This window comes from Onychomys torridus, chromosome 22, assembly GCF_903995425.1.
Source record: "Onychomys torridus chromosome 22, mOncTor1.1, whole genome shotgun sequence".
Taxonomy (NCBI): domain Eukaryota; kingdom Metazoa; phylum Chordata; class Mammalia; order Rodentia; family Cricetidae; genus Onychomys; species Onychomys torridus.
Genome location: NC_050464.1, coordinates 30617392 through 30644518, shown reverse-complemented (window position 1 = coordinate 30644518; position 27127 = coordinate 30617392). Strand labels below are relative to the sequence as shown.

At 50.8% G+C, this 27127-nt stretch overlaps 1 protein-coding gene across 1 annotated transcript; it reads left to right on the top strand.

Annotated features, from left to right (window-relative positions):
• The first annotated feature begins 1101 nt into the window (after positions 1-1101).
• Ppp1cc (protein phosphatase 1 catalytic subunit gamma) lies at positions 1102-16521 on the top strand. Its single transcript, XM_036171944.1, has 8 exons — positions 1102-1369; positions 10108-10239; positions 11110-11340; positions 13289-13393; positions 14091-14314; positions 14504-14638; positions 15317-15377; positions 16228-16521. Exons 1-8 carry the CDS (start codon positions 1315-1317, stop codon positions 16296-16298), a joined length of 1014 nt encoding a protein of 337 aa, XP_036027837.1. The 5' UTR covers positions 1102-1314; the 3' UTR covers positions 16299-16521.
• Positions 16522-27127: the final 10606 nt, after the last annotated feature.

Here is a 27127-nt window from a genome sequence, read left to right as displayed (position 1 = left end):
CCCCCTGGGGAAGGGTGCTCTTGGGGAGGCGAGGAAGCCAGAGGCAAGCAGCGGCAGAAAGTGCTGAATGACGCCTGGCGCGCACAGCCGCCTCTAACCCACATTCCTCCGGCAAAATGTGCAAATTCCCATCTTATCTGCGGCCGCGCGCTCATTCAATCCAGCTTGGGCTAAATCCAGGGGAGAACCTCTCCGCTATTATATAACTTTCTGAGTTCAAGAAAGATCAACTCAAAGATAGGTTGGGCACCTTACAGAATTCTCCCACCCTCCCCCTAAGATGTAAAATTGCAGACGCGCACACAAGAGGTACACAAGTTACTGAAATACGTGCCGCTCACAATGGATCAACATTTTGGTTCATCTGGGGGAGGTTTTCTTTTTTCAAATACTGGATCTCAGAGACTTTATTGCAGTATTACGAACTCTTGGCAGCGCTGGGGATTGGAACCCAGGGTCTCACACATACTAGGCAAGCGTTCTTACCATGGAGCCATACATTTAGTTCTTCTTGTTCACCAATATGAGCCAGCATATTTGAACCCTCAACGCTCCAACCTTCCTGCTCCTAATGATCCTCCATGGGCAACCCCAACCCAGATGGGCTCCGAGGGGTGACTCCCTCGGTGGGCTCCCACCCCGCCAAAGCCGGCCGACATCTGCCCCCAATCAAGCAAGGAACCGGGGAGGAGATGTGGACCCTCGGCAGCGCGCAGCCCGCCAGCACAAATACCCCATCTCCAACTCGGCAGCGCGCCAACTTTGCAACTTCACTCTCCCGCCACGGCGGGTGTTCTATTTCCACCACCACCACCGCCCCCGCCCCAACCTCCCTCCGCGCCCCCACCCCCACCCCACGCTGCCCCCGCTCCCGCCCGTTTGGCGGAAGGATCCCGCGCGCGGCAGCGGTGTCGCTCAACCGTCTCCGCCAGGGCCCCGCCCCCGGCCCCGCCCCCTGCGCGCCGCCGGCCCCGCCCCCGGCCCGCGCGCCCTTATGGGCCGAGTAAAGAAGTCCCGGCCGGGCCGCTGCACTCCCGCGCGCGCATCCGTGCGCCGCCCGAGGCTGGCCTGTCGAGTCGGCGGCCATTTTGTTCTTCTCGTGGTTCCAGTGGCGAGAGGAGGAGGAGGAGGAGGAGGAGGAGGAAGCCGGGAGCGGGGCGGCTGGGGGGGGGTGGACCCGCCGCGGCTGCTGCTGCCACCGCCGCCGCCACCACCGCTCGTGGGGCTCGGGGCGTGAGGAAGGAGGACGTGTGAGGCCCGGGCGCGAGCCGGCGGCGGCGGCGCCGCTGCGGGAGGGTCGGCGGCGGGACGGCGATGGCGGATATCGATAAACTGAACATCGACAGCATCATCCAACGGCTGCTGGAAGGTGAGCGGCGCGGGGGCAGCTGCGGCGGCCGGGCGGGCCGGGCGGGCGGGCCGGGCGGGCGGGCCGGGGCCGGTCCTTCTCGGAAGCCGCTGGGATCCGGGGCGCGCAGCCCGCCAGCCCCGCCCGCCCGCCCGCCAGCCGGCCAGCGCCTCCGGGTCTGGGGACTCCGGGTCTTTCTTATGACCCTTCCGTGCCCTTGCTTTCACGATCTCGTAATCCGGAGTGCAAGGGACCCACCAGTGTGACCCGGCGGGGCGACGCGAGCCCGTCTCCTGCACCTCCCTTCCCCCCCAAGCCATCTTCCCCTCCAGCTCTCTTTTTCCCCCTCGATCGTGCATCTGCACCCGGCCCCGGCCCCGGCCCCGGCCCCGGCCCCGGCCCGGGGACCGACAGTGTCGCGCTCTGCTCATCAGATGGTGGTGGGCCTGAGGATAGGGGCTCGCTGCTGCATTCGGCCAGCGCCCCGCCAGGTAGGTGCGGGTATCCTGGGGGAAGTGTCTGGCGGGAGAAAACTTCAAAGACCTCGCTGGACCAAGGACGCGCAGTTCCCGACAGTCAGGTTTTCAAAGCCCCGGTAGCCAGGATCTGGAGAGAGCGAGAGAGCGAGCGAGCCTGCCTGCGGCCTGCCGCGGTTCACCCCGTGGGGAGCGCAGGGCATGCCCAGTGGCTAAGGGGAGGATAGAAATAAAGCTTTTTTCCTTTCTTTGGTCCGACTTGAGACGGGCCTGGGTGGGCTTGGGTGGAGGCGCGGGGGGGGGGGGGGCGCTGCGGTGGGTTCCTGGTTGCGAGAGGTGAACATTTTTACACTGGGACTCGGGATCCCGAACCCCCACGCACACACATTCCCGAGCTCATGCCGCGGTGTTCCGAACCCCCCCTTCTTGATTGGGGCTCCTAAAGGTAACCAGCCGGCTTTGACGGCTTCTGCCTAAAACCCTGTGGGAGCGTAATGCGGGGAGTGCTGGAGAGCGGTGGCAGAGTCCTGGTAGATGTTTTCAAAGAAGTCATTGGAGGGGAAGTAAAAAGGGCCTGTCTTTATAAAGACACTTGTCTCTCCGGTGCTGGCTGTGCTGGAGCCCTCAAACTCTCAGATCCGGCTGCCTCCCCTTCCTGAGTGCTCGGATAAAAGGCGGGTGTCACCATACCCCCTAGATAAAGCCTCCCAGAGCCGGAACTGGCGCTGAACTCCTTGATCCTTCTGCCTCCCGAGTACTAGAGTTTATAAGCCACCGAGCCTGGTTTATGAAGTGCTGGGGATTGAACCCAAGGCTTCTACATGCTGAGTAAGCACTCCACGGTGACCTGGGCTGCATCCCCAGCCCAGCTTTTGATTTTTTTATTTTATTTTTTTTATGTTTACAGCCTGTGCCGGAAGTTTTGGTAGTAAAGTTTGCTCATCTTTTGTTTTAAAGTGTATTCCCTTATTTTTATTTTTTCATGTGGGGTGTGTATGGGATTTGTGTAGGTACACGCAAGCCACGGGTGGGGATGGGAGGACATTTGGGTGTAGTTGGTTCCTGCCTGTGTACGTTCTGGAGATCCAGCGTAGGTCAGGATTGTCTCTCCAGTTTCCCTTTCTCCCCCTGTAAAGAGAAGTTTTGTTTTTAGATTGTGCGTTTAAAGTTTTGTCTGCGTGTGTGTATGCGCTCCACATGCGTGCCTGTGCCCAGAGGGGTCAGAAAGGGGCCTTGGGGCCTCTGGAGCTGGAGTTCCAGATGGTTGTGAGTTGGAATGGAACCAGGATTGTCCCCACAGAGCAGCAAGTGCCCTTAGCTGCTGAACCATCACTTCAGCCCCCCACTTTTCTTTCTCATTTTTATGGGGGGGGCAGTTCAAGACAGGATTTCTCTGTGTAGACCAGGCTGGCCTTGAACTCACAGAGGTCTGCTGGAATTAAAGGTGGCGCCACCACCGTCTGTCTGTCCCCTATAGTTTCCTGACAGTACAAAGCAAAGGCTAGACTGAAATTCACAGAGATCTGCCTCCTCAGTGTTGGAATTCAAGACCGTATCACTGTGCCCAGGCTGGTTTTTTATTTTCTCTTGAACTTAAATAGAGTAAGGCACTGTATTTAATTGCATTGAGAATAAGCTAGCTGCACAGTATATATTTCTTCTTATTTCTGTACATGAACTTAACAGAAACCACAGCCATCTGTTGAGGATGTGTGTACTTCTCCTTAGAGAATGTGGTATTGTGCTCTGTAACACCCTCATCTCTAAACACTTAAGACTTAAGTAGTTCTTAGACTGGAGATGGCTCAGCTGCTAATGGCTCTTGCCCTTAACCCTGAAGACCTCCAGAAATGCTCCCGGCAAGTGTGTACTTGCACATGTGCACACATAATAGAAGTGTTTTTTTATTTTTTAAAGGTTTAATTCTGAAAGGGGGATAAAGATTTGTCACTTGAGGCATTTTTTTTTCCATTGATAATTGAAATTGTAGTCGGGGACACCTTGCTACCCCGACACTCTGGAGACTGAGGCATGAAAATCCAGATGTTCTATTTCAGGCTCTGTTGGTTAGCAAGATGTTTCTTATAAGTCGAACCCTTCCCAAGAAGTTCCAAACTTGAGGGCTGTATGAACTAGTTGAGAGAAGGGTTCTTTAGTAATAAAAGGTGACATTGGACGTGGTGTCACATACCTTTAATCCCAGAACTGAGCTGGAAGGCCAGCCTGGTCTACAGACCAAATTTCACACCAGCCAGCTATACATAGTGAGACCCTGTCTCAACAAAGCAAGGGCTCGAGAGCTGGTTAAGAGCATATATTACTCTTTCAGAAGATCCAACCTCAATTCCCAGCATACACACCAGGCAGCTCAATGCCTACTACAGGTTTAGGAGATCAGACACCTGGCTTCTGATGGCACACACATACATGTATGTATTTAAGCTGGGCATGGTGACACACACCTTTAATTTCAACACTGGGAAGCTGAGGCAGTGAGTGGATCTCTTGAGTTCAAGGCCAGCCTAATTTACAAAATAAGTTTCAGGCTAAATAGTGACATGGTATCTAGAGACCTGTAGTCCCCTGACAAATAGATGGAGTCAGGAGGTCAAGACTAGCCTCTGCTACATGATGAGTTTGTTAGAGGCCAGCCTGGACTACAGAGATGCTGTCTAAAACAAAACAAACCAAACCAACAGGAAATTGGGTTTGAGTCAGAGCACAACAGCTTTGCTGCACTCTCAAGTGCTGTCACTTTTTCCCGAGCCAGTTCCCGTGTGTGCTTGGCCACTCTGCTGGAAGGTCTGTGTGCGTGGTGCTCCTTAGCACGCTCAAGCAGAAGAGATTTAAATAGAAAATAGGCTAGCTGTATTTGGACCTGGCCGCTTGCTCTGTTGTTTTGGTTAAACAAAAAAAAAAAAAAGGAGGGGGTGGTGGAATTAGGGTGCTTTCTTCATGAAACCTCTCGTGGTTTTCTTGATGAGTGCCAAGTGATTGCAAGTAGCAAGTGATTGTGATTGCTTCACATCTTGGTGTTCTGTAAAGGAAGGTCATTGTCAGGGTTCATTAATACAGAGTGCTTCCCAGTTCTTTCTCGTCTCTGAAGACAGTCTGAAAGTCCCAAATGGGTGGCTTTTCAGTGCTCTTGCTCTAGCGGTTCCAGAAGGCGGTAGCTAAGGTCCTGTAGAAAAGATAAGTGAAGACCATGCAGATCTTCAGACTGAGCAGAGTACATTACAGATGGTTGTGAGCCACCCTGTGGGTGCTGGGAATTGAACTCAGGACCTCTGGAAGAGCAGTCGGTGCTCTTAACCACTGGGCCATCTCTCCAGCCCTGGGCCTTTCTAAAAACCCACTTTGGCAGGATGACTCCCAGAGCCTTGACTGCCCCTTTCCTTGGGGGAGGTGGGGCAGCAGCGCAATCCTAGGCTTTCCTTGATTTATGCTGGGGCTGCTGGCACATCTCACAGCCTAAAATAGGAGAGAGAAAGGTTGGGGTGGGAACTGCCTTGTGCTTCGGAAACCCCACAGGCCCCTTAAATAAGGCAAGGCAGATCCCATTTCCTTGAGCTGGAATTCTGGTTCCCCCATACCCTCCTCCACACGCAGACAGGATCTCTGTAGCTTTGGTGCCTGTCCTGGAACTTGCTCTGTAGACCAGGCTGGCCTTGAACTCACAGAGCCTCATGCCACCATGGACAAGCAAGATGTTTTTCTAACAATTTTTTAAAATACTATGAAGGTAAAAAAAAAAAAAATTTTTAAGCAGGGTCTTACTGTGTAACAGGTCAGTCTGACCTTGGACACAAGAGATCTGCCTGACCCTGCCTCTGCTTGAGGAGGGCTATCTTCAGACAGCAAGGGCTGCAGACTTGTTCCTCTTGCGCTGCTCTTGATTTCCTGTGGCCAGGCTGGCCTGGACACTGTGTAGATGACAGTGACCCTAAGTTTCTGATTCTCAGTACCAAGCCCAGTTTTATGCAGGGGTGGACCCAGGGCTTGGTGCACTATGGGCAAGGGTTGCACCAAACCCGTGGAGAAGGCTTTTCTAGCCGCAATTATTCAGTGTCCTCCACTTCCTCCTGTAATGCTGTTTCCTTTGCTTGTTGCTAGGCTGTGGAAAGTTACTGCTGGCTAGAGATGCTGGGCCTTCAAATAACCATCATCAGCATCGGTTGATCTTAGGGTTTATCAGCTCCGGTTAGGCTTTTTGTTGACAGTGGGGGTTTTGGTGAAGCTTCTATGATACATTGATGTTAGTGATGTTCGTTCTGGTAAGTAGTTTCTACAGAACAGCCTTTGCTGTCAGCTACCAGCATGCCTAAATGTCCCCTCACTGGAGTGGTAGGCAGACACAGCAGCAGTGAGCTTAGAGCTGGAGCACCAAGCTAGGCAGACAGTAGGTCCCCCGACCTAACTTCGGGAAAGAGTCATTTTCCTTGGGGACACAGAACTAAATCAGATCTTGCTGACTTGGCAGCTTTTAGAACATACCCAAGTGCTCACTGGGAATGCCTGGCAAAACCCATTTTGAAGAGTGTAGTCCTGTGCATATTGTGATTTGGGGAGCTTTTCAAGGTGGGGTTTCTCTGTAAACCATGTTGGCCTTGGACTGCCTGCCTCTGCCTCCCAAGTGCTGAGATTAAAGGTGTGTCTCATGTTTGGATTCAAAGGTTTTAAGTCATCAGGAAAGATGGCTGAGATGTCCTCCCACATCAGGTGTCCCAATGAGCAGGCCAACCAGACTGACCATTGAGGCTGGTTGGCAACCAGGTGTTGCCAGCAGTTCAGGAAGTGTGTGTTCTTGCAGCAGGGAGTGGCTTCTCCAGAAGTCTGGGCAGTCCTGGAAGGAGGGCAGTTGCCAGCTGTGGCAGTGGATGCTTTAGTTTGTTTTCCCTTGAGTTACCTAGATGGAGTTAAGCTCGGAGGGAGGCCATGTGTAATGTGCACTGGTTTTCAGATAGAAATCTGTTATATGATATGCATCTAATCTTCACATCAGAAGGAACAATAATCAACTCCTGTCCCCTTCTGGTGGGGGAGGGGAGTGAGGGAGGCAGACATAGACAGATCTGAGTTCAAGATTGGCCAGGGCGGTATAGTAAGACCTTGTCTCACAGAGAGAGCGAGGGCTTCTAAACTGTCTAAAGGTGGCGGTGGATGCTTTCAGAACCGAGGGATGTTAGCAACGTCTGACTTTGTCTAGTAGAATCCTGTAACAAAGCGAGCCTGTGGGCTGTACCAGGAGAAGCCAGATAATGGAGATCCTCGTCAAAGACACAAGAATGGGTCACTCATTCACAAGTGTGCAGCTCCACTAAAGAAAATTCCTATTGAAACCAGAAGCTTCCAGGAGTTTCCTCCTAACCAAAAATAAGTCTCCTGCTGGGCAGTCTGCCCAGATTTCTGTCCAGTAAGGCAGAGATCCCACCGTCTCTGCCTTGGGTGCTGCTTGTCTTGTCTGTGGCTCAGGTGAAGGAAAGCTTGTGTGCTTGCCTGTTAACTCCCGCCTTATTGCTGGACTGCGTCCATCTCTCAGAGTTGATCATGCCTGAGGTGCATGCTAGCCTAAACTACACCAACATAGAAGGGACTGGTAACAGATGGACAGTGGGTGAAGTTCCTTGCTGTGGAAGCCTGGGGACCTGAGTTCAGTCCCTGGAATTCCATGAAAGGAGGGTGGAAGGAGAGAATCAGTTCGACACATCTGTCCTCCGAATCACACTCACCCTCACCATAATAAAATTGGGGGGGGGGGAAGCTGGGGAAAATGGCTCAGTGTAAAAATTGCTGTAGAAACCAGACCTGTGTTTGGCCCTCAGAATCTTTTTTTTTTTTTTTTTTTTTGGTTTGGTTTGGTTTGGTTTGGCTTTTTTTTTTTTTTTTTTTGAGACAGGGTTCCTCTGTATAGCTTTGCGCATTTCCTGGATCTCACTCTGTAGACCAGGCTGGCCTCGAACTCACAGAGATCTGCCTGACTCTGCCTCCCGAGTGCTGGGATTATAGGCGTGTGCCACCACCACCTGACCCAGAATCTACTTTTAAGGTTTCTGTTAGTCTAGTACTTGAGGAGGCAGAGACAGGATTCTTGAGTCCTTCAGTGTGGCCAAAAGTGAGGTAGAGAATTGAGAAGGAGGGACCCTGATGGCATCAGTCAACTCCCATGTTTTGTCTTGAGTCCGTCTATATTGGGGTGGGGCGAAGCTGCATATGGGTCCATTCCCGACTGGCTCCCTGCCCCTTCTCCTGTTGGGCTTGTTTTTTTCTCCGTGCTTAGAGAGCTCACCCTTTCCTCGTCTTTCCTTGCTTAGTTGAAAAACTGATGCTGCTCTGTGCACCAATCCATTTCTGATCAACTTGTTCCTTCAGAGGAGCGGGGGTATCTGCAGCTCCGGCTGAAGGCCAGCTCTCCGAGGCTCTGTTTTCCAGGCAGAGGTGCAGCGTTGAGTGGACCCCGCTCTACATAGCAGGCCTCTTCCCGAGGGTCTGCTCTACTGCAGACCCAACGCTACATAAATAAGCCTTAGACTTTGTGCTGATGCTCAGCTGTCAGGCCAAGTGATTTTATGATTGGAAAACAGAGCCTGCAACTGAACGGAATTTAAGCTAGTGAGATCATTCAGGTTTAGGGTTCTGCTAAAAAGAAACGTGTCAACGTTGGCTTATGGAGGGCAGGTGCAGCTTTAAATGGGCTACTTAGCCTGCCTGAGGAGCTCAGGTGCCTGCTTTGTCAGTTTTCTGGACCAAAAAGCAGAGGCTCAGATTCCAGCACACTGAGGGGTCAGGCCCCTGGGCCAACAGACATGCAGCAGGCGGGGTCTGTGGCAGCCCTTCCAGGAAGCAGCAGCTTCAGATCTGGAGAGTTCGGGTCCTTGGCAGTTGAAGCTGTTTCTTCAGCCCACAAGACTGTGTGAGCTCTTGTCACTGGAACCCACACCGTCTCCACTGCTGTCACCTTTGCCTCCTGTGGCATGGGCAAGCGTTGTTTTGGATGCCCGGGAAGAGACCTTTCTCTTGGCAGGTGCTGACATTTCTCATTGTGTGCAGGTTTACAGTGTGCACACCAAAGTAAACATGGATACCAGAGGACAACCTCAGGGTTTATTGCATCATTCATTCAAGATAACCCCCTCCCCCATAGGATTTTTCACTGGCTCACCAATTAGATTAGGTGGCTGGTACTGGTTGGCTGCCCAGTCCCAGAGAGCTGCCTGTTTCTACCTCTGCAGCACTGGAGTTGTGGATGTGGGTTACTGACAGGGTCATCTACCTTCCTAGCTTCTAGTGCATTTTAAAAAATATTTTGTGTGTGTGGTGGTTTTGCCTGCGTGTTTTGGGCACTGAGTGCTTATCTAGTCCCCTAGAACTGGAGTTCCAGACAGTTGTGAACTGCCATGTGGGTGTTAGGAGTTGAACCTGGGTTCTCTGCAAGAGCAGCCAGCGCTCTGAAACAATGAACTCTACAGCCCCTCTATGGCTGCAATGAAATGCGGATTACAAGTTAAAATGAAATGCAGCTAACACTCAGACCTCATAAATTAGAGACCGTGGCATTGCACTTGATCCTGAGAAAGGAACAATGGGTAGATGCTTCTGGACATTTCTGTTAAGTCAGGCTGCTCTGAGGACAGACTTAGTGACATGACATGACAGGGTGACATTTCCCACTGCAGAAAACTAGAGAGGCTTGGGAGTAGAAGGCACTGTCATGGTGTCTTGAATGTGGTACAGGGTAGGAGTGTGTTCAGGGGATGGCACTCTGACACATCCGATCCAGGCCCAGCCAGGGTGACCTTGAGAAGGAACCTGACATCTTCAGATTCCAGTTGAGACCATCTAGGCCAACTAATATCTGATAGGTGTTTAATTAACATTAAAAGGAAAATTATATCACACCACTCCCTTTTCTCAAATTAAGTTTTGGTTTGGCTTGATTTTGGTTTTTCAAGACAGGGTTTCACTGTGTGGCCCTGGCTGTCCTGGAACTCCCTTTGTAGTCCAGGCTGGTGGGGATCAAAGGTGTGCGCCACCAAGCCCAGCCTGGTTTTTAAGATTCTTTTTATTTTAACGCATATGGACTGTGCATTTGATGTGGGTGCCCGCCAAGGCCAGAGACCTCTGGCCCCACAGATCTGGAGTTACAGGTAGTGATGAGTTGCCTGCCGTGGGTAAAGGGACTGGAACTCGGGTCCTCGGCAAGAACAGTAGGGGCTCTTGACCCTGAGGGCTGAGAATTAAATGTTTCTGTGTGAAGCTGTGTCCTAATTGCCATTCTCTCTGCAGTGAGGGGGTCCAAGCCAGGCAAGAATGTCCAGCTACAGGAGAACGAGATCCGAGGACTCTGCTTGAAGTCTCGGGAAATCTTCCTCAGTCAGCCTATCCTCCTAGAACTTGAAGCACCACTCAAGATATGTGGTGAGTGTGGCCGTCGCTCAGCTGGCCTCAGTGGTGGCCTTGGTGCCCTTAATGTTGAGTGAGACTGGAGCTGTTAGGAAAGTTTTGAGTGGGGGGTTTTTGTTTTGTGTTGTTTTGTTTTGTTTTGATATTTGGAGACAGGGTTTCTCTGTGTAGTTTTGTGCCTTTCCTGGAACTCAATTTTGGAGACCAGGCTGGCCTCAAACTCACAGAGATCCACCTGCCTCTGCCTTCCAAGTGCTGGGATTAAAGGTGTGCGCCAACAACGCCCGGCGAAGTTTTGAGTTTTAAAGTTGTTCTCTGAAGGATTATGGGTACTTTGGTGGGGGTGGTAGCCTGGTCTAGTTTAGCTCACTGCTGTACGGAGCAGGTGCAGGTTGTCCTGTAAAGCTGGGCAGTCTGGGTGGGTATGGGATGCATCCCTGACTCTGAATAAACCGTGTGTGTTTAGAGTGAGCCGCCATTGGCTTTCATATGGCAGCAGTTAAAGATTGTGGCTGCGGCTGGTGCTTGGCTGCTAGTGTTGTGAGGGGCCAGGCTCACTGGACACTCAGAAGGAAGTGCTGACATCGGACCCTGAAACTGAGCCCAGGTCTGAGAGGGACCCACAGTACTTGGCAAAAAGCTTCCTGAGAGAAGATACTCTTTACTCTTTAGCACAGATAATAAATTAATTAGTGTGTCTGGGGGGCTCTGGACATGTCAGTTTGCTTACCATGGTCACTTGAACTAAATATGCTTCGAGACTGGGAATTAGTGTTGGCTGAACTTGTTAGAGGCCATTGTCGTGTGATGGATGTTTAGGGGGTCTTGCCAAGGATTTGTGGTGAGCTGATGGCTATGGTAGCACTGAGAAATTCTTGTCCCCAGGTGACATCCACGGGCAGTACTACGATCTGCTCCGGCTGTTTGAATATGGTGGCTTCCCGCCAGAAAGCAACTACTTGTTTCTCGGGGACTATGTGGACAGAGGCAAGCAGTCACTGGAGACAATCTGCCTCTTGCTGGCCTACAAAATCAAGTATCCGGAGAACTTTTTCCTTCTCAGAGGGAACCATGAGTGTGCCAGCATCAATAGGATCTACGGCTTTTACGATGAGTGTAAGTATCTGTGAGCCAAGGACAAGGGCTGGAAGGGCTATGGTGGCAGAAGCGAAGCATCCCCACTCCCTTGAGCTGGTGAGAGTGGAGCTGCACGCCTGCCCTTACCCGGTCCTGGGGAGTGCTGCCTGAGCGCAGGTGCTGATGGGATTGCATGTGAAGAGCCACTGACTGTCTTGATGACACACAAGGCTTTGTTCTCAGTGCAGCCTGAGACTGTCCAAATGCTCTGCTTTTCACGGCTCCACTTAGATTGCTTCTGTCCAGCGTCTGCGGAGAGCATGTGAGTTGGTGGCCTGTGAACTGAGAGCTGGGCCACCGGCAGCCGGGGTGATGCTCTGCTCTGTTGCTGGCTTGGCCTGCGGGGTGTGGAAGTGGGGCTTGTCGTGAAACAGTTGGTTTTTGAAATGTATGTTGTGTTCTTGAAGCACGGATTTAGGAAAAGGGCATTAACTTTTTCTGAAATATGCTTAATGGAGAAAGAAATACTGTAAAAACTACATTTTGTGGGGCTGAAGAGATGGCTCAGCAGTTAAGAGCACTGTCTGCTCTTCCAGAGGACCCAGGTTCAATTCCCAGCACCCACATGGCAGCTCACAGCTGTCTGTAACTCCAGTTCTAGTGGATCAAACCCCCTCACATAGACATACATGCGAGCAAAACACCAATGCATGTAAGATAAAAATAAAGAAGTTGTTAGTTTTTTGTTTGTGTGTTCGATATGGAGGATGGAGGAGGTCAGAGTTTATGGAGTCGGTTGTCTCTACCTTGACTTGCGTTCCAGGCTTCAACAGTGAGCATTTTATCCCTAGCCATCACACTGGCTCTCCATTTTATTTTAAAATAGTATTTTGTGTATTTTCTGGTCCATTTTGGGTTATCTCATTTTACTTTGAGTTTTTCTGGAATGTTCTTACTGACTAGCTCATGCTGGCCTCAGCCTTGTGGCTCCTGCTCCCCTTCCTGACTGGGGGTCCTTCAGATACCCACCCCACCCAGCTCTGCATTGTCTGGTGAGGCTGCACTTTAAGTTGGTCGTTGACAAGTAAAATGCTTCCAGAACCTTGAAAAGAACCTGGTGTGGGAAAGGAGACTGGTTTGGTGGCGGTCTGGACTGTCACACAAACAGTGTCAGTTTGGAACCTCTGGCTGCACTGTCCTTTGGGCTGGAGTGGCAGGTGCTTAAGGGAGTCTGGTGGCCTAGCGCTTGTGAATGTATCACACACATGCAGCATTTGTAGTGAAGTCATGTGGCCTGTGCAGTGCTGGCCATGTGGCCTAGAAAGCTGCAGGCAGCTTGGGCACTCTCCTTTGGGTGAGACTCTCCAAGAAGTGAGTCTAGGCCTAAGCTGTCCCTGTGTCCCGTAAAAAAGGCAGTGTGGGGACAATACAAATATGGTACTTGAGTGTGGGATGGCCCAAGAGGCAGAGGCTCCCCAGCCTTGTGCAGTCCTTAACCAGTTAAGAGAATTCATTGGGTAGTTGCTAACTTAGGCGTCACACTGAGGATGCTGAAGGTCAAGTGGAGGAGGGGCCAGAACCCCATATTCTTGGTTCTTTGGGGAGTTCTGAGTGTGCACCCATCCCCAGAGTCCCTAGACCTCCTTCCAAATAGGGGTTCAGGTTCTGTCTGGTTTTCTGGTTGGAGTGCCAGAGCTCAGGCCCCTGTAGGAAGTGAGGGCACGTGAAGATGTGGTGATTGTCTTCAGAGTTGAGGTTCCCTCTAGGTCAAGATCAGACAAAGCAGCTGAGGCTTCTGGAGACTGGGTGCTGCCCACAAGTTGTGGCAGTCTGGAAGTGTCCCTGTCCAGAACTGTGTGGGAATGTGTTGTTGCCTCTCTGGGCCAGCTCCAGGTGTCCTGTACCCAGCCTCCTGAGGCTGCAGGGCCTCTAGATGCCCCCATTTTTCAGATATTGAACAGTGAGGTGACCTTGTGCATTCTCACAGGCAAAAGAAGATACAACATTAAGCTGTGGAAAACGTTCACAGACTGTTTTAACTGCTTACCGATAGCAGCCATCGTGGATGAGAAGATATTCTGCTGTCATGGAGGTATGTGGCTGCTTGCACTCCTTCTGAAAGGTAGACTGGGCATGATGGCCTCCTCCAGGCCACTGTTGTGCATGCTTTAGGGCTCGTTCATGGGGACACAGCCAGTGTCATTTGGGTCAAGTGTGAGGGAAGGTTGAGAGTAGAGGGTGTTTTTAATACCAAATGAGCCCTAGTGCGTCTGCTCAGCTGTGTTTGCCTGGACCCTTCTGCCTGGGGCTCCCTCCAGAAGCCGGAAGCGATTAGCTCTGCTCCACGGCCGTGCTGTGTGTGAGGGAGACAGAATACAGAGATGTGGGGTTTGGGGTGACAGCGGGAATGAAGCAGCTATCAAAACATAGGAGCTGTATTAAGGACATCTCTGCTCTGCCCTCATGGATGGTACGTGGAGTCACAGACTGTCGTGGCTGTTGGTGTCCATCTGTGGTCTGTGGACAGCAGAGGTTCTGGAGCTATCTCACCGCTGAGCCTTGTCCCTGGGCCACTTTTCTGTGCTGATGACGGTGCACCTGGTGTGTCCCCTGACGCCCTCCATTGGGAGGCATGTGGGGTCGTGGTTACTGGGTGCTGACTTAGCAGTGCGGCAGATTGCGTGCATCCGGTTTGGTGGTGGGTTTTGGTTGCATTGTTTTCACCGAAACCAAGTAAACAGGAGAGCCGCAGGTCTGCCTCCTTCAGTGTTCTCTCCTCTCCCTAACAGGTTTATCACCAGATCTTCAATCTATGGAGCAGATTCGGCGAATTATGAGACCAACTGATGTACCAGATCAAGGTCTTCTTTGTGATCTTTTGTGGTCTGACCCCGATAAAGATGTCTTAGGCTGGGGTGAAAATGACAGAGGAGTGTCCTTCACATTTGGTGCAGAAGTGGTTGCAAAATTTCTCCATAAGCATGATTTGGATCTTATATGTAGAGCCCATCAGGTATTGATTTTGAATTTTACATGTACACTTAGAGCATGTGTGTGAGCAGATTCTCCTTGTTGATTTTGGTGGGTAGGTATGGCTTGCCACACAGTGTGCCTCTGGGAGAGCGAGCGGCAGGAGGCCAAGCTCAGTGGGGACAAGTGGCCTCGCACGGCTCACACTGACACCCCCACCGTCTCTCTGCAGGTGGTTGAAGATGGGTATGAGTTTTTTGCAAAGAGGCAGTTAGTCACTCTGTTTTCTGCACCCAACTACTGCGGCGAGTTTGACAATGCAGGTGCCATGATGAGTGTGGATGAGACCCTCATGTGCTCCTTCCAGGTGAGACTTCCAGAGAAACCTGAACGCGGCTGTTTCTGTCTGTCCGTGGGAGTAGCGTGTGGGACCCTCCCCCAGTGTTGAGCTTGGGTGTAGTGAACTCTTTGAGTCGGTGAAAGCGAACACTGGGTTGCATCATCACCTCACAGTTAGCACTTTGGGGAAGGGGTGGCTTTTTGGAAACAGCCTTTGTAGCCCTTGCTGGCCAGAACTCCATGTGTAGGCCAGGCTGGTCTCTGACTTAACAGAGATCCTCTGCACCACCACATGGGGCTCCTTTTCTATAACATCATCTCTGGTGTTGGGCTGTTTCTCACATTTGCTCTCTGTAGTTGGCATGATCCATTTCAAGTGTGGCCATGGAAGTCCCGAGGCAGCCCTGAGCACTCCCCAGAGACTGCAAACGTCTGTGCCTTCCACAGAACTCCCCAAGGTGGTGGGAGCTCTCGAGACTTTCTCATTTTACCCAGACAGGAACTTTTTTGCCGAGCCACATATTTTAGCTGTATGTCATGCATGTCTCCACCACAGTACTCATGCAGGAGTAGCCCTGAGGGTGATGTGCTAGAGGGGTTTCTGAGTTTGGGGTGGGGGCGGTGTTAGGAGCTTCTGAGTGGGAGATGGGAAAAGACTGAGAGCCCGGGTGCATTTCCTAAGGGGCCTGGTGTCTTCGTCTTCCAGATTTTAAAGCCTGCAGAGAAAAAGAAGCCCAACGCCACGAGACCCGTCACACCGCCAAGGGGTATGATCACAAAGCAAGCAAAGAAATAGATGTCTCTGACACTGCCTAGCCGGGACTTGTAACATAGCGTACATAACCTCCTTTTTAAACTGTAATGTGTGCTGGTCAGCCTGCCCGGGGGACCTGCTGGGCCTCCTCCATTTTGGTTACCGCTGGCACTTGCTGGTTATAGCAGCGAGTGAGAGGTACTTCATTCTCAAGAAAGCCTTTTTGTTTTTAATTCTGTTCCTTTGCAGACAACTGATGATGGTATTAAGCTATACACCTTGGCAGTTTAGCCTGTCCGAGGAGGAAGTGTACAATTGATCTTTTTTTAATTTAGTACAAATCATGAATAATGTAAATGCTTGTTTTCTTTAGGATATAAAGAAAGCCCTAGGGTGCGTGAGTCTGTACATGTAATTGTCATAATGCATTCTGTTGATACGAACCACTGTGAACCATTTTTTAAGTTTGTTTGAAAGGGACTGCTCTTCCTGTCTTGTCGTGTACAAATAGTGTCAGCAGCGTCGGCAGCAGGAGTGGCCTGCCGCCCGCACTGCCCAGACTGTCTGAAGCACACTCCCTCCCCCACCGCACACTTCATGATGATTAAAGCCATTCTTTTCCATGTTTGTGATTCCTTCCTAAAGCCAAAGTTTCTGTTGGACTGTATTGGCACACCTTGGACATGAGGTGGCCAGGGCATCGAGGCTGCGTGCACAGGCCGCCTCCGTGGGGACTCAGAAGCAAGTTGTTTTTATTTTAAATAGCAGTAGTGATATAGTGCTGGGTAAGCTCTTAGTGATGGAAGTTAATGACACTTTGTACGGTTCCCAGATAGTCTATTCACTGAGTAATCTTTTCACAGTTGGATCAGGCCTGAACCCGTCCATTCAGAAAGCTTCAAATTATAGAAACAACACTGTCCTATACGAGTGACCGATAGCGCTTTCTTTGGCTACATTTTTATTCTGCGGTGACGCTGAGGCTTATAAATCAAAAGGAACTAACTTGCCGTCCACCCGTTTATACAGAACTCACAGTATCTATGACTTTTTTAAACTACGACCTGTTAAAATGAATCTGTTTCCACAGATGCCCGTGTACAATGCCATGTGCTGAGAATGACTTCAGACTTATTAAATGCAAGCTTGTTAATCTGTCCGTGTCTGTCTGTCTGCCGGCGGCCCCTCTGAGTCCACTGTCTTTCCTTAGGCGGTCAGTTTGGGTGGGGTGGGCTGTGCTGTGGTGGGGCCTAGCTCAGCCATGTAGCTTGGAAGAGGGAGGAGGGCTGCCTCAGGGCAGCTTAGTTCCTCACTGTCTTGAGCTCCACTGTCCTGTCGTGGAGGGTTCTTTATCTCTCAGTTCTAGAGGAACACTGCGTTAGCCAGGTGCTTTGCTTGAAGCTGGGACCCTGTTGCTTGGGGACAACCTCTGGCCCCCTACTCTGTGGTAGTGGGGGGTAGGGAAGGCCCAGAAATGGGGCTGGCCCTGGGTGCTTTTCTGTTATACACACACACACACACACACAGACAGACACACACAGACACACACACACACTTTGCAGCTGGCTTTGTTGAGCTTGAACCTAATATTCTGTATGCCTCTTCTGAGCCATTGATTAGGTCAAAGGCAGTTCAAGGGCATCAGACAGGGCCTTCTGACATAGGACCCTGAGCAAAGAAAAGAACTTGAACTTGCTACAGGGTGAGGCTCTCGCATTTACTGATGTCTTCCCCCTTTACCTGCATGCACCCTTGTAACCTAGAGAGAGGCCTGCTCCTCTCAACTCCAGCTGGGTGAGTGGCTGCCTGGCCCTCACTGTCCTGCTGAAGAAGCCCCTGATGTGCAGTTGTGAGTGTACGGGCATCCCTGCTGAGTAACACTACCTGACAAATACCTATTCCTGACAGCATCCAGAAAGAGCACAAAGGAAGGTCACGGTCCCCTAGGTGGTGGAGCTGTGAATTCACAGCCTCTGTTGAAGCTAGTTTGGGCAGTCTGCCATACTACCCTACACAATATGCCATAGATGTAGAGACTGCTAAGCAGCACACACCTGTGTAGAGTGAAACCTGGGGCCAGGGACAAGGGCTAATCCAGGAGGGAAGGGCTGGCTTTAGACTTTGGGGAGGAAGCAGAGCCCCCTGTGTCCTTGTGGGGGCCAGCCAGGCAGCAGAGAGAAGCCAAGGGCAAGCTGAGTGTCATGGGCTCCACAAGGGAAACTCAGGAGACAAATGTGGAGGACTGTAGATCCAGTGTCAGATGAATTGGTAGGAAAAAGGTAATTGGGCCTCCTGAGGACAGGGATGGAATTTTAAGAATGCAGAGTTCAGGGGTAGAGACCAGCGGTTAGGTCCAGACCACCACGATTCAGTCCTGGCCACCCATATTAGGATGCACAGCCGCCCATAGCTCAGGATCTAGGATTCCAACGCCCTCTTCTGGCCTCTGTGGTGCCCTACACACAAGACACATATACCTAAATGTTTTATTTTTGACTAAAAAAGGCTCAAGGTGACTTAGGATGCTGGTGGTTCTTTTAGAAAATAAGTTTTTTACTGGAAGGACCAACCAGCTGGTGGGGGTGGGGGTGATGACTTTGAAGAACAGGGCTGAGTTCAGTTCTGCATGTCAGGTGTGTGGTTTAGGCAGACACCAGCCCAAACCAGCTTCCTGCCCCAGGCTGACAGAACAGTTGGAATATTCCCTGGCAGGATTAACTCATAGGAAACTGGAGACATGACCACACATAACCAGCAAACAGGCACCATCAGCCAGAGCGGCAAAGACTCAGGTTCAAGTCAGTGATGTTGAGTTAGGGAAGCAGACAAGCAAACGCCACTTCCCCGTGGTTCCCAGGAAAGGATGGCCTGCCTGCGCAGGCTGCCACCTCGGTCCAGAGTGAACCGGAGAGAACGCTTCCTGGGTTGCTGTCTCATGTGTGCCTGACCACAGGCTCCTCTGTCCCTTCAGGAGAGCACACCCACAGGCTTGGTGTTTGTACCGACTTCTGAGTAATTGCAAACATAGGTAAGTATTTTCCCAGGAGAGAATTCAATTTTTGTCAATTACGTAAAGTACAAATATGTGACAGGTTCGATAAAAGCTTAAACTGATCCGAAAGTCAGAAGGGCTGGGGAGATCCAGGTAAAGTGGCTGTACAAGCAAGGACACCCCCCCATAACCTCCCCCAGAAACCCTTGTAAGAAAAGGCTGGTGTAGTGGCGTGCGTTTGTAGTCCCAACGGGGCGGGACGGGTCCTGGACGGCCTGCCCTCACTGTGGGTTTTATGCCGAGGAGAGGCCTTGTCAAAAAGGAAAAAAAAAAGTCATGGCACAAATGACCAGCACCTGAGGGATGACCCCCAAGGTAGTCAGTCCTCTGGCCGCCACACACATGACCACCTGTGCTTGTATACATACAAAAAAGTTACTAGGTGAGAAGGTTTGCAAGGATTTAATGAAATGCTAACCCAGATAAATTCAAGAAGTTTTAGCTTGAACTAAATGAGATCTTAGATGGGGTTGGAGAGGTGGCTCAGCAGTTAAAACTGTAGGTACTCGGGAGGCAGAGCCAGGTGGGTCTCTGTGAGTTCGAGGCCAGCCTGGTCTACAGAGCAACCCTGTTTCAAAAAAAAAAGATTAAATTTTAACATGTATACTTTTAATCCGAACACTCAGGAGGCAGGCAGATCTCTGATTTCAAGGTCTACATAACAGTTCCAAAGTAATCAGAGCTTCATAGACCCTGTCTTTAAAAACAAAAAAAGAAATTAAAGGCACTGGGGCTGGGGAGATGGCTCAGCAGTTAAGGCCATGTGCTATTCTTGCAGAGGACACTAGTTCATTTTCCAGTACCTATGTCAGGTGTCTCAACTACCTACAACTTCAGCTCCAGAGAGGGTCTGATGCCCTCTTCTGGCCTCTGGGCACCAGTATGCATGTAAATACATACACACACACCACCATACATGAAGTACATTATAATCTTAACATAAAAGATTTTGCCAAGCGTTCAATCCCACCCAGCACTTGGGAGGCAGAGGCAGGCAGATCTCCATGAGTTCTAAGTCACCCTGCTCTACAGAGTGAGTTCCAGGCCAGCCAGAGCTGCATAGTGATATCCCGTCTCAAATGCCAGAAAATAATTTTCAAGATAGGAGGCCTCCAGAATGTTGGAAGTGGTTCTGTCTGTGGGAATAGCCAGGCGCTTCTGGGAATAGTCTGGAGGTATCATGAAGAGGTACGAATTTCACTTGGCCAAGATGTAATTGGGAAGCAATTCAAGGTACCATTTAAAACACTTCCTCCATTTCTTTCAGCCATCATCCAATTAACACGGTGGCAGATACTGTGTACCCAGTGAGGACCAGCCCACACACCAGTTGTTCAGGGCTCCTGATCCAGTAAACCAGCCATTGTGTTCTTGGACAGCCTGGTGGCTTGGCCTTCCCAGCCCTTTCTATTACCACGTACATGTGGTAGGGACAGTGGGTGGGCTGGAGGGGCTCCTCGAGGTCTTGGCAGTGAATCTCGGCAGCCATCTGCTGAGTTTAGCCATCAGCTCCTTGGTACTTTGGAGGAATCAGATTCTGAATCCGAACCCCAAGTCACTTCCTGCCAAGCGTGGAGTTCCCTTATTCCCCCTCACAGCACCACATAGTTTCCTTCTGGTGCCTGGTGCCAACATTTAAAATGAAGAGAGAGCTGGAGTCTGACAGGCTGTGGACTCCATCCATCTCCCAGGTGGAGGGATAAGATGCAGGCTGGGTGGGTGGATGTAGCCGGCAGCCTGATTGGATAGGTTTCAGGTCTGTTGGATGGCTCAGGTTTGTGTGTATGTGTATCTTAACTATATGTCAATGTGTGCCCATGCGCAAGGTGTATTTTAGTATTTTATATACTGCTCTGTTTTATCTTTGAGGTGTTGGTTCCTCTGGAGCTGGAGTTACAGGTGGTTGGGAACCACTCAACACACATGCACATCTTCCATTTTCCCTTTCTTTGTCAGATATGATCTACAGCCAGCTAACTGCACAGACAGCGAATATGGCAGAAGGGAGGTCTGGACACTTTTGACGTCCTCTCACAAGTTTACCAAAGACAACATGTGAGGCATTGCCCTCAGCTCCCAGCCCCCTTCACTGTGGTCAGAGGTTCCTCTTCTGCTAGCAGCATTGTGGGGTGTGAGTCCGACTCCCCTCTGGTGGCTCTTAAGTGGGAGAATCTGTTTTTCTTTCTCCATTTTCTTCTCCGCCATGTTTGTTTGTTAGTTTTTGAGTTGAGGATCGAACCCAGGGCCTTGCGCTTGCTAGGCAAGTGCTCTACCACTGAGCTAAATCCCCAACCTGTTCCTTTGTTTTTCAAGACAGGGTCTCTCTGTGTAGCTTTGCCCCTTTCCTGGAACTCACTTGGTAGCCCAGGCTGGCTCCACGTGGAAGGTTTTATTATTAAAGGGGAAAGGGAGAGGGGAAGGGAGGGAGGGGGAGAAAGAGCAAGCATGAAGGTATACACCTTGTGGGGATGGAGAGAGAGAGGAAGAGGGGGGAGGGTTTTTTCCTCTTAAAGGGGCTTACATAAGATGGGTCTCCAAGGGGCAGTTCAGAATGCTAACCACCACCACCCAGCTTCCTCTCCACTTTTTGATGCTTCATTCTTTCTGACTCCTTTTAGCGGTTGCCCAGAAATTTTTAAAGTGTTGACGGCTCAGAGGTGAAGAGCACTGACTGCTCTTCCAGAGGGCCTGAGTTCAATTCCCAGCACCCACATGGTGGCTCACAACCACCTGTAATGAGATCTGGCGCCCTCTTCTGGCACGCAGGCACACATGCAGGCAGAATACTGTGCATACATAATAAACAAATCTTAAAAAAAAAAAAACTGTGTGTGCACACACCACAGCACCCATGTAGAGATCAGAGGACAACTTGCAGGAGTCAGTTCTCTCCTTCCACCAGGTGGGTCCCAGGGATTGAACTCAGGTCATCAGGCTTGGCCGCAGGCCCCGTTACCTGCTGAGCCCTCTCACCAGCCCTCCTTCCCACCATAGCCTCAACTGTTTTCCAGGACTGCTGCGATCTTACCAGCCTAGGGAGATGCTGCAGCATTCAGCAGTGTCATGATTTGGAGCTTACAAACACAGCAGCTTCCAATAGACGCCCCACCTTCGATCACTCCTGGGCTCCCTCTCCTGTCCTGACACACCACAGCAGAATCTGGAGCAGACAGTTCCGAAGGCTCCGAGCCCAGAGCCTTTGGGTGTTTACCTTCCTCCTGAGTTTTGGAATTCGCCTGTGGATTTGGGGTTGCTGAAGAGCTGGCTCTTCAGTTCCTAAGAGCACTGTCTGCTCTTCTGGAAGACTCAGGTTCGATTCTTAGCACCCACCTGGCCGCTCACAGCCCTCTGTAAATCCTGTGCTAGGGGATCTGCTGCCCTCTTCTGGCCTCCATGGGCGCTGCACACACATGGTGCACAGACATACACGCAGCGAACACACATAAAATAAAAACAAGTCTGAAAACAAGGCCTTTGGGGGCTGGTACTGGGGGTGGGACCACTAAGGGACAGCTTAGTGTTCTTTTTGCTTTTTGCAACAGGGTCACATTAGGTTGCCCAGGCTGGCTTTGAACTTGTGATCCCCTTGCCTTTACCTCCCAATGATCTGGATGACAGGCCTGGCTAGAAACAGGTTCTTCATCCCTCAGCATTTCTGCTGTTTTATTTATTTGGCTTTTTTGAGACAAGGTTTCTCTGTGTAGCCCTGGATGTTCTGGAACTCACTCTGTAGCCCAGGCTGGCCTCAAACTCACAGAGATCCTCCTGCCTCTGCCTCTCGAGTGCTGGGATTAAATGCATGCACCATGACACCAAGCTATGCCCTGAGGCATCTCTCAGTGTCTACCATCCACCATGCATCCAGCTGCTGTATTTGGTGAGGTGTGGAGTCGGACTTTCATCCACTGAAATGCTGGCGTCCAGGTGGCTGCAGATGTACCTCACACTCCTACTTTGATCCAGGCCCCTGCTTCAAGTGTGACTTCTCCTTTACTTCCTACTGAACATGTGACATCACCACCAGCAGGTCCTATGAAACTTGGCTTGATGTGGGAGAGGCTTGACTATTTCCCATTGCTCTGCGATTCCCTTCCTTTGAGAGGTTTTTTGTTTTTGTTTTTGTTTTTTCAAGACAGGGTTTCTCTGTGTAGCTTTGGAGGCTGCATTTGGATCCCACTCCAGAAAGTGAAGCTTCTATAAAGAAAAGATGGTCAAGACTCACAGAGTCCATGGGGGCTGGGGATGTGGCTCAGCTGGGAGAGTACTTGCCTAGTATGCATGAGGCCCTAGGTTCGATTCCTAGCTCTGAATAATACTCCTGTAATAGCAGCATTCAGGAGGCAGAGGGAGAAGAGTCAGAACGGGCCAGTGAGATGGCTTGTCACCAACCTGAGTGACGATGAACCTGATGACCTGAATTTGACCCACAGGAGCCTATGTGGAAGAAGAGAACAGTCTCCTGAAAGTTATCCTCTGTCCTCCACATGTGGTGGAACCTTCCTCTCCCTCCTGGCCAGGCCATGCCATGCCAAGGACGGTCATTTCCACCAGTGACCAGCAGGTGGAATAAGGCAGAGCTGCTGGCTGCCAGTGTGGACTCTGCCCAGTATGATACCCTGTCTGGAAGACCCCAAGGAGGCTCAGATCCCAACCTGTCCTGGCACATGGCTCCCCTCCCTCTAGAGGCCCTCCTTCTAACTTCCAGAGTCCTGTGGAATTTCCCTTCTACCTCTGCCTCCTCTCTGTCCCGGCCCCTCCTTCATCTTCTCCACCAGGCTCAGCCCCTGGTGAGCTCCCAGCCCAGCCCATATCTGCAAGACCTCCTGTGCACCAAGGATGCTCACACACTTCGGTGGAACTCCAGACTTGGATCAACTGCCCAAGCAGGATGTGGTGGCACATGCCTATAATCCCAGCACTTGGGAGGTAAAAGCACAAGGATCAAGAGTTCAAGGACATCCTCAAGTACTTACTAAGTTTGAGGCAAGCCTGGGCTATGTGAAATGTCTCCACAACAGCAATAGAAATAGCTGGAGTACAGTTCAGCTGGCAAACACTGGCCATGAAAACAGGAGGACCTGAGTTCAATCCCCAGCAGCCATATGAAAGAATCCAGGCACGGTGGTTCATGTTTGTGATCTCAGCGCTGGGGAGGCAGAGACAGGTAGGAGCCTGTCAGCCTAGCCTAATCGGTGAGCTCCAGGCCCACAAGAGACCCTTCCTCACAAAACAGTGTAGATGACTCTTGAAGAACAACACCCAAGGTTGGACTCTGTTCTCCATTTCTCACACACACACACACACACACACACACACACACACACACACACAATCAAACCTACTGCCTGCTTGATACTTGCCCATTGGCTGTTCAGATCACAGGAATGCATAGGTAAGCCAGCCCCTCACAGACAGGCCCTCCAGGCTCCCCCTGTCATGCATGCCACTGCTGAGCACACTGCCTGGTCTCCCCTCCATCCAGCCCCCAGCTGCCCTCCAGCTGCTCTCTCCACACCCCTATTCCTGCCCATCTCCCCACAGGTCATCACCTGATCTTTACCTTCCAGGAATCCCAATCCACCAAGCAAACAGAGCCAGCGTTGATGTTTTTCTTTAGAATTTAAAAATTTGTATTTATTTGTGTATGTGGTGAGTGTGCATGTGTGTGTGTGTGTGTGTGTGTGTGTGTGTGTGTGTGTGTGTGTGTAAGCTAGAGGGTTCAAACTCAGGCTGTCAGGCTTGGCAGCAAGCACCTTTACCCTCTGAGCCGTTTCTCCTGCCCCGACTACACATTTTATTGTGGCTGAAATATTAACATTCATACCAGCCTTCTTTCACTATAGATTTTGTTTTGTTTTGTTTTTTGAGAAATGGTCTCACTCTGTAGACCAGGCTGGCCTCAGACTCACAGAGAGATCTGCTGGCCTCTGCCTCCCGAGTGCTGGGCTTAAAGAGGTGTGCCATCAGATTGTAGTCCTTCTGACCTGTTAATCTCTGTGTATTCTAGGCCAGTCATGAATTTACCATCCCCCTACATCAGTGTTCTCAGGGTTAGGGTCATAAGCACATCCTGTCATACCTGGCTCCTGTTTTTTTTTGTTTTTTTGTTTTTTGTTTTTTGTTTTTTGAGACAGGGTTTCTCTGTGTAGTTTTGGTGCATGTCCTGGATCTCACTCTGTAGACCAGGCTGGCCTCGAACTCACAGAGATCCGCCTGCCTCTGCCTCCCAAGTGCTGGGATTAAAGGCGTGCGCCGCCACCGCCCGGCCTGGCTCCTGTTCTGTATGTTTTACCACACACATCACAATCAAACTCTGTCCCTCCCTGCTTCAAAGGTCCATGGCTTCTTGGTTCGTCAGTCACCTGGGTCCCCTTTGGTCTTAGCCCAGCCTTTACCCACCTCAGGCCCTTTGCGACTGCTGTTTCCTCTGCTCCAACGGTTCTCACTCATCTCAGCGTGGGTTCCGCCTCATTTCCAATCGCATTGAAATGTCACCTCCCTGAGAACCCTCTCTTGACCTCTGTGCCTCAATGGTCCTCACCTCCATCCCCACCTCATGCTCGGCCATGAGCTCCCCGTGTCCTTCCTTTTACAATGCTTTTGCTGTGTCTCTCTGTACAGAACAGGCTTGATGCAGGCACGTGGTACCCACCGGCCTCCGCTGTTTTAATGTCTGCACTTAGTTGACTGAACAAAAGATGTCTGGCCTGGCTAGCATGGGCAGGACTGAGCCCCACCCAGGCCTCCCTGAGGCCAACTGCTATTCTGTTCCTCCACAGCATTCTGAACAGCAAAGCAGAAGTCAGCATCAGAGAAGGGGGTCATCTCACACACTTTGGTGGTGCCAGGGATCGAACCCGGGGCTTCACATGCTAGGCAAGTGCTCTACCACCGAGCTCCATTCCCAGCCCCTGCCATGCTGCATCATCATCCCACGCAGGTCCCCGAGCTTCATGAAGACATGGTCATGGGGCTATTACAACTGGTAGTGAATCACATGGAGTGGGCCCAGACAACAGATGCAAGTCTGGGAAACCCAAATCCATCCCTGGCTGAAACCTCATCCGCTTCTCTCTCCTCATTTTCTCATGTGCTCCCAGAGCTGGGACCTGGCTTGTGCTCTGGGAAGGGAAGTGGTGGATTGCCTCAATTGGAAACACCGGAGACACGTGAACGCTTAGAGGCAGCCTTCTCTTCCTGCTGGGGAGAGGGAAGAGGTCTCAAGTACAAACATCCTCCAAGGACTGAGTTCACATCTTCCTTGATATGCTCTATGAGCATCTGGAGGAGGGAGGGCAGGACCACTAGAGAGAGTGGCTGGGACAGTGGCTGACTCTCAGGCAAGCTGGGGGAAAAAATGTGAATGATTGTGGGGGCAGGGACCTTAGTAGTGAACGGATCAGCAATATCTAATCACACAGTTCCAAAGCGTTTGGCAAACTGTGGCCTCTGCTCAGAGCAATGTTCTTCTCTCCATGCACAAAGTGACCTTGAAATGCAAATATTAACAATCAGCATGAAAAGCCCTAGCACTCAGGAGACAGAGGCAGGCAGATCTCTGTGCATTTGAAGTCAGCCTGGCCTACATATAAGTTCCAGGACAGCCATGGCTACATAGATAAACCCTGTCATAAGCAAACAAAAGAGTGAAAATCCAATCCACAGATACTCTTAACTGCTATGATTTTGAAGGTATATTAAGATATTTACCAGGGCTGGAGAGATGGCTCAGTGGTTAAGAGCACTGGCTGCTCTTCCAGAGGTCCTGAGTTCAATTCCCAGCAACCACATGGTGGCTCACAACCATCTGTAATGAGATCTGGTGCCCTCTTCTGGCATGCAGACAGAATACTGTATATATAATAAATAAATAAAATCTTTAAAAAATTTATCTGTCATTATTATTATTATTGGGTTTCTCTGTGTAGCCCTGGCTGTCTTGGAACTTGCTCTGTAGCCCACACTGGCCTCGAACTCCGTGATCTTGCCTGCTGCTGCCGCCTCCCGAGTGCTAGAACTAAAGGCATGCACCACTACTGCCTGGCTCTGTTGTAATTTGTAAATGTCATGGTGGTACCGGTGCCACGAAGGCAAATCTGGTTTGCTGCTTACCACAAGTTAATAGAAATAAAGATGCATTTCCCCACCTAAGTCCACAGGCCTCTTGAACTCTTTTGTGGATACAGGATGTTCCACCTCACCGATCTCACTACAGTGAAAGTTCTAGGGGCTGGAGGTGTTCTATCACTTTTCACTGAGTATCTGTAAAGGACCAGGTATCTGTCTGCTGTCTGGGGATTTTCCAGGCAGGGAATCACAATGGTGTCAGAGGAGAGGACAGCTTCTCTCTTTTTAATCTTCGACCATCCATATTTCTTACCTTACTGCTTTGACTGAGATTTTTGTTTGTTTGTTTGTTTGTTTGTTTGTTTCTTGAGACAGGGTTTCTCTGTGTAGCTTTGAAGCCTGTCCTTGATCTCACTCTGTAGCCCAGGCTGGCCTTGAACTCACAAATATTCACCTGCCTCTGCCTCCCAACAGCTGGGACTAAAGGCGTGCGTCACCACTGCCCAGCTTGACCTGGATCTTTTCTGTGTCGTGGATAGCGCTCTGTTTAAATAAAATGTTGATTGGCCAGTAGCCAGGCAGGAAGTATAGTATAGGCGGGACAAGCAGAGAGGAGAATTCTGGGAACAGGAAGGCTGAGTCAG